At 28.3% G+C, this 8,038-nt stretch overlaps 1 protein-coding gene across 1 annotated transcript in view; it reads left to right on the top strand.

The window, feature by feature from the left end:
* LOC111617680 (dynein heavy chain 7, axonemal-like) overlaps window positions 1–8,038 on the top strand; it is a 168,383-nt gene that overhangs the window by 61,322 nt on the left and 99,023 nt on the right. The window contains exons 20-23 of the mRNA XM_023358964.1: window positions 1,411–1,560; window positions 2,306–2,488; window positions 4,410–4,586; window positions 4,674–4,805. Coding sequence (XP_023214732.1) covers window positions 1,411–1,560; window positions 2,306–2,488; window positions 4,410–4,586; window positions 4,674–4,805 — 642 coding nt within the window. The remainder of the gene's footprint in view (window positions 1–1,410; window positions 1,561–2,305; window positions 2,489–4,409; window positions 4,587–4,673; window positions 4,806–8,038) is intronic.

Here is an 8,038-nt window from a genome sequence, read left to right as displayed (position 1 = left end):
ACACACACACACACACACAGACAAGTTTATCCTATGGCGATTAATTCGGATTCCTTAATGGATGATAATTGAAGGGACGGCTTTCCTCTCCGAGGACTAAGGCAGCGACTAACTCTTTTCGGCCGTCTCTGATGATACTCACGGACGATTTCGGCCGTGCAGAGGTTAATAGTTCACGAGAAAGCGTCATGTTGCTTTCGAGAAAATGTAACGGGAGACTTTCTCAGGTAGCTAAGAACAACAATTGTTGCGTAATTCGCGAAACGTTATTATTAAAGATTATTTCAAATATAAGACTTTTTGCTATCTCACAGTAATAAAAGAGGAAAATATGTTGAAAATGCTGCTTCTGATCTTCCATATTTGATGGGACACAAAAAATAAACAATTGCACAAAATCAAACAAAATTTTTTACAAATAAGCCTTAAAATGTCAAAATATATAATGATAATACGGTTTAGAATAAAAATGGTGGGAAAAATACGACTAATCTGTCTAGTGGTAAAAAAAACGAAATTACTTTCTGAACAGCCTAATAAAAAGATGCTTTCTCACAATATCACGACCTATTGTTGTAAGTTTGTCAGTTGAATATAGCAACAGACCAATCTTAGAGGCCGTCGTCCTTTGTCCTACCAACGGTGCAGTTGACTGTTTTTTGAGATTAAACATTACCTGAGTGGAATTTTGTGCCTATTGCCTCCTACTCCTTCATCTTTTGAACCCAGATTGGATTACCTAATTATCGACACCTTAGTGAGTGCTTTGGATTACCTGAGCAGCGAATTGACTTTATTATACGCCCAACCGAACTTTTCCCTCCAAAGATCACAGAAAGTACCCGTTCCGGAAATCACCAAAGGACCAATCCATCAGGCATCTATCATTATGTGAACTATACGAATCTGCATTATATGAACCTGCATTATAGGGGGGGTCTACTGAATTAAGTAAAGTTAAGTAAAATATTTTTTCCAATTATTATTTAGTTTTTTTATATACATATTTAATTTACTACTACCAGTTTTTTTAATCATTACATATTATTGGTCTAAATTGTAAAATAAATTTAATGCAATTTAAAAACAACCATTATTTATTTTTGCATCATTAATAATTACACAAGCATTTTAAATAAATTTTATCATTGACAATAATAGTGTCAAGTATTAGTGATTACAATATCTAAACATAAATACGTTTACAATAAGAAATTATTACAGAATATATGTTTTATACAAAAAATATGTTATTGGAACTTGGTAGGCTGTGATTCACTTGTGTGTGTTTTGATGACAGCTTGATTGCCTGAAAATGCTTGAGAAAAAACTGTTATGGAGTGAACTTCAATATAGCAGATATTTTTTGTTGTCCTTATATTTTAAGAGATTTTTATTTATTTTTGATAGGAACAGAATAAGAAATCGCCTGTTGATATTGTTGTAATAAATCCAAAATCAATAACTATTGATCAGCTTTATGGTTATTTTTCACCAGTTTCCCATGAATGGTCTGATGGAGTGTTAGCAGTGAATTTTAGAAAATTTGCAACATCTACGGTAAAAATTTTTAAAATTATAATTATTGGTATATATTTTCTTAGTGAATATAATACAACACTGTCCTAATGAATAAATAAACACGTTGTTTTAAAAAATAGTTTATTATCTAGCTTTGAGAATAGTCTAGAATAAAAGTATTTTAAATTAAATATTGTTCTGTTAACGTTTTTTTTTATTCTTAAATATCAGTTAGAATGTTATATTTTTCTGATTTTATTATTAAAGTTAATAAAATTATGAAGGTAAATATATTTATTAAAAACATTTATTTGTTTATTTCAAAGATGCATCCTAGAATCAGTGGCACAGTCATGTAATTGTTCCCTTGCACAGGGAAAGCAAGGGAACAATTGCATGATTGCACCCCCTCTGCTACTAATATCCATTTTTTATAACAATTGAGATTTGTTTATACGTAAGTTTAAAAGTAAACTAAAGTAGTCATCATATAAGTGCAATCCATAGTTTTTGAATATTTGTAACAGAACAAAATTTTTCCCTTTGACTCAAACTTGTGTGTGAGATTTGTTCAGTATTTCATGTAATTATTATTTATATCATGATTTTATTGCTATAAACCAATCACATATAATAGCATATAATTTGTGTATTTTTATGTTGCATTTTATCACATAACTTTGATACTTATTAATTTTTTAGTTATATGCCCCTTTTCTAAATTTTTGATTGTGCTACTGTTTAGAATGAAATAAATAATAATATATTAAAATCATTTTTGTAGAATCCTAATAGAAAATGGTTAGTATTTGATGGACCAGTAGATGCAGTTTGGATTGAAAACATGAACACTGTTCTAGATGATAACAAAAAACTTTGTCTAACAAGTGGTGAAATTATCAAATTATCTGCACAAACTAACCTAATATTTGAATCAATGGATCTTGAAGCTGCTTCACCGGCAACTGTAAGTAAATTAAGTAAAATAATCATAAGCTTAATTAACAATGATATAATTGTGAATTAAACTACTTCAAATTACAAGGTTGCTAAACATCTTATAGGTGCTACATACATTTTTGGTCATTTATACAACTGTATGAAATATTTTTTAAACTTATTTAAATTTGCTGCAAACATTGTGTTTAATATCATTATTGTCCTTAAATCACTTTTTATTAGCATCAATTTGGGGAATAGAGTGAGACTCTAAATTTAATATCTATTGAAAAGTATAGTTAAAAATTAAAGTATAGTATAATTTTTAATGGATACTGACCTAAAGTATGTTTAAAAGTTTAAATTTAAGCACATTTTGTATGAATATCTATTATTTTAATTGACTATTTTCCATAGAATTTACCTATGATATTGATTATAAAACTAATATAATTATTCAACAAAATGAAATTTTAATTAAAACTTAATATAAATAACTTAGAAATATCTATCACTTGGTTTATTGTGAGAAAAAAAAATTTAGTTATATATTTTTAATTATTTAATAAATTAGCTTTTTTTTTTTAAAAAAAAATGATATACATTTTCAATAATTATGATATCAAATGTATTAATACTATAAAAATTGCAATTAAAATTATATGCTACATAAACCTGTATATAATATAAGGTAGATTTAAGCAATATTGGGAATAAGTTTTATTATGAAAAGTAATATAAAAAAATTTTTAATGACTTAGATGTGTATTTGAAATGTGTGGTAAAAAAACAGATTTACATATTAAGGTATAAAAAGTAATGAAAGAGAAGAGAAAAATTTAAAGATGATCAAAGATATTAAAGAAATAGTATACAGGATGATCACAAATCTTACTTTATTGGTTAATAATCCCCTTTCTTGGTCCTAGATTGGTCTTTGTTTATTAATACAATTTGACACCATCTTTCATTTGGTGTTGAATGAACCTTGTACCTTAACTAACATTTTCTTTTTTGTTTGTCTTGTCTTATAAAATATTAATTTACTAATTTTTCTTCGTTTTTTTGCATGGTTTTAATATTAAAATAATTTTATTTTCCCTCTTTGCCTTTATAATTTAGTTCCCTCAATTTTAATTAATCACGAAGATCAAGATTTGTTTTTATTTGGATATATGGTGAAAAGAATGTTTTTCATCCCAGCCCAGGGCCTCACAATATTGATTAAAGGAGGCTAAAGGAGTAATTATGCCAATGGTTGTGAACACTCTAGACTAGAAGATGATAGTGATCTTTTGTCAAATAATGATACATGTAGATAATCAATGGAAACATTATTGTATATTGCTATAGCTACACATCCTGATATTGTGGCTGAAATTGGAATTTTGTGCAGGAAAGTAAATAATCATTGACAGAGGAACTAGAATGCAATTATGAGAATGATATATTTTTTACCTTAAACAGACTTTAAATTTAAAGATTTCAGCTGATGAGAATCTGAACTTGTTTTCTTTGTTGATGCAGATTGGGTTACAGATTCTAGAGGTAGGAAATAATTGAGTGGATATTATTCCAGCTTGTTAATAATTTAATTTCTGGACAAGCAAAAAGCAAGTTTCTGTTAGTTTACTTGTCTACTTAAGCAGAATACATATCTACTTCTGTTTTTTTTTCTTTCTGAATATTGCCTGCTTATACAGTGTAGTATTTTCATTATTATTCTGACAATTTAATAAAAGGTTTCAATTAAGTGAATATAAACTGTGCATGTATCCTTATCTAAGAAGCTAACACAAGCCTTGACATCCATTTACTATTTCCTGTATAAATGTTTATAATCTCAGTTTACACAATATTAATTTACACAAAATTTTTACAGAACTAATCTATCATATAAATTGAGGGTTAGGTGTATATTAAAACACTTAATCTTAAAAATTGATTAGGTTTCAAGATGTGGAATGATACATATGGAACCAGAAAGATTAGGATGGAAAACTTTATTTAAATCTTGGTTAAATACTCTGCCAGCATTTGTTACAGAACATAAAAATCGGTTGATTGGACTTTTCAATCATTTTTGTCCTCCTCTTTTATCTATGGTTAAAAAAATTGCTAACAAGGTAACAGAATTTTCTATGAAAATTATGCATTATGTAATTATTTGCTAAGTTATTTTGATTAGTTTTTCTATTTCATTTTATCAACAGGAGTTAGCACCAACTACTGAAATTAATCGAGTGAATTCTTTAATGAATTTATTAAAGTTTACTTACGACGAGATCAAGGAAACTGAAAGTTATAAGGAAATGCCTAATGATGTATTTTTAATATGGATGGATGTAAGTTTGATTATAAATAATAATAATTTTAAGTTAAATACTAGTTTATCTTGAATGTATAAAATAACTTAATAAAATATTAAAAGTTACTCAAATCTTTGGCTTTAACTTAATTTGCAGGTTATTTTAATCTGTAATTACCTGATTAAAACAAAAAACCAACTATATTTTTATCTCAAGATAAATATTTGTTTTATTTTGTTTAATACTGCAACAAGATTAAATCATTAAATTTTGAAAGAATGCAATGCCTGTCAAATAAATTTAATTTACTTATTGTTTTGAAAATATTTTAAATTTAAGCATTATTCTAATAGTCAGTTGTCTTTCTTAAAGCAAAAAAGTATATTTTATTGTAATGATTAGCAATTTAAAATATAAGATGATTATATTTTAAATTAATAAGAATACAATTTTTTTTATCTATTTATATGTATTTACTGTTTAAAATTTATTCTTTTATTTGTCTAAATATATTCAAATTTGTAACTTTAGTACGTTTCTCTACCTTAATAGGTATAAATTAGTATTCTGAAGATTATGATTAAAGTGCTTGAAAACATTGAAAATATCTTTGATTAGTTAACAATCAATTAAAACAGTTTTTACTCAATAATATGTAAAATTTATTAAACATTGTTTTCAGACATCTTCCTCAATAGTTTTTAAAACTTAATACAGTAAATGCAACCATTATGTACATTTGTTTAAAAATATTTTAATTTTTAATTTGTTGGCATTAATTTTTAAATTATGATAGTTTTGGCTGATAGTTCTGCTTTCTGCTTTTTGATGAAAATAAAAAGTTTTTTGTAAGTTTTGGATATTTTATGATAGTTTTGGCTGATAGTTCTGCTTTTTGATGAAAATATGCCAAATATTGATTACTATTGTAGCAATTTTAGGTGTGTTTTTATGTTTTAGATATTGATGTTCATTGTAATAAACAAATTTCAGTTAAGTATATTTGAAAATTTACTTTCTAAATAAATTGAAAACAAAATGCCATTTCTGTTTTTATTTATTTATATCTAAAAATGATTTATAAGCAATAAATATTTGTTTATGAAAAATGTATTTCATAATCTTTCAGTATTTTGCTATAAAAATATAGTCAAACTTCAGGGTTTGAACATCTCACTTTTCAAACAATACTGTTCATGAACAAAAAATTGAACTTATATTTGATCTGGTTGCTATACAATAACTCAGTTGTCAAACAAGCTGCCTGGCAAGAGATAGCCAGATGGTCAACTCCCTATACTTCCTATTGTGATGTTTATGCAAAATGTATGTAGATCAACAAAGGAAAAAATGTAACAATAACTAAGTGACAGTATAGTCAAACAAAGTATTTTATTTCACATATATGAACAGGTTCTTTTGGATTCCAACTCTGCAGTAATTTATTACAATATGGCATCAAACAATAATTCAGTTCGCAATACAAAATGTACTGTTTGCAACAAATATAAAGTGACTGAAAACTATGACTAGTACTTATGTGCTAACTTAAAACTAGGGAAAAGAAAAAGATTATAGAGAAAAGAGGATCCAGGAAAATAGAACACAATAAGGAGTGAAATACCCGGGGTTTTGCTGGACTTCACAATTTCGGGTGGGATATCATATTGAACTTTTTCTGAAAAGTCTATATGTTGTCGTCTTCACTGAGTTTCTCCTGGCACCTTGTTACTACACCTTTTTATCGTAACTACAATAAAATTCCAATTCTCAAACTCTCTCAAATTCTTCAGTCATTTCCATTTGAGACCAGGAGCACCACATTTGACGTCTGTCCACCATGAGATCTGGACCAAGAATGTCCTTTCCTCCTCTCACCAGCCCCAGGGCCTCTTTTCTTTCATTGTTCTCCGTGGTTCCAAGAATCGGTCATCCCACTCAAGGGAAAAGAGTTAGAAAGAAAATTTCTGGAAAGAGGAAGAAACAAAGAACAAAGGAGAGGACTAAGACTATACCTAAATTAATATGTACAGTGGGTGATCAGTTAACGAACAGTTCAGATAGCAAACAAATCAGATAATGAACACTTTTGGACAATGAACACATGTTTGGATAACGAACACTTTACTGAACATACATAAAATGAAACGACAGCAAATAACGAATACCAATTGATTTTTCCCTTGCCTTCAGGTAACAATTCAAAACCTTTCAGAGCACAGGAGACATCAACATTGACACTCAACCCAATACCGATCAGATAGTATTCCTTTGAATTTTGAAACTCTCCCTTGTAATTCCAGCTTTTTGTTTACCTTTCTGACAAATATTTTTTTATAGTCTTTGCGAGACTGTCAGACGGGCACTTGTTAAGTTTTGCGTCAGGGTTTATTTACAAAAGCTGAAAGTTTAACTGTCTCATCAGATATTCATTAACGTTTTAATACCAAATTTCAAATTTCATCCAGGCCTTGCATTTAAATAATTTTTTGTGGGCTAGTTGATTTCTGTTCTCTGAACTTTTTATTTAAAAAAGAAACTGATACTATTATGGAGCCTAAAACAATGAGTGTCAAGAACTGTGCTCACCGTAGAAACCAAGTAAGAGACAATAGCCAAGGTAGAAAGTGGGCACAAGATGTCTGATGTTGCTATGAAGTATGGCTTGAACAGGTCTACAGTAGACACAATCTTAGCTATGAAAGATATATCAAGAAGTCTCAAGCTGCTAATGGAATTGTGAGACTCAACCTTGTTTATTTACAGCATGACCTACATGTTTTTTTACAATACCATTTTATTAAACTACTGTCAACTTTCACACTTGGGAGTTAATCACTCAACGAGTTCTCAGCAACTATTGGGTTGCTCGGAAAGTAATTTCGTTTTTTCCGTGGAAAAAAACACAATATTTTTATAATAAATAAATATTTTCTTGAATTATTTATTGACCATTTTGGTCAAATACTTGTTGTCATTGTTTCTGGTAGTAGCATGATTTCACATTCATAAAAGTTTTGATCGTTGCTTACAAAAAACTGATCCAAGTGATTTTTGACATTGTCATTTCAAGTAAATGTCTTACAGTTAAAAAAAATGTGTATAGATCGGAACAAGTATTAATCTGAGTGTTCTCAATCTGGCAAATATGGTTGGTGTGATAGCAGGTCCCATGTAAGTTATAACAGTTTCTGATGAGTTACCAAACTTGTGTGAAATTTGACATTATCGTGGTAAAACACTACACCTGTTTTGTTGATCAATTCTGG

This window comes from Centruroides sculpturatus, unplaced genomic scaffold, assembly GCF_000671375.1.
Source record: "Centruroides sculpturatus isolate CEXI.00-Female unplaced genomic scaffold, Cexi_2.0 scaffold1464, whole genome shotgun sequence".
Classification (NCBI taxonomy): domain Eukaryota; kingdom Metazoa; phylum Arthropoda; class Arachnida; order Scorpiones; family Buthidae; genus Centruroides; species Centruroides sculpturatus.
Note: the sequence above shows the minus strand (reverse complement) of the source record. Positions and strands in the feature narration are given on the sequence as shown.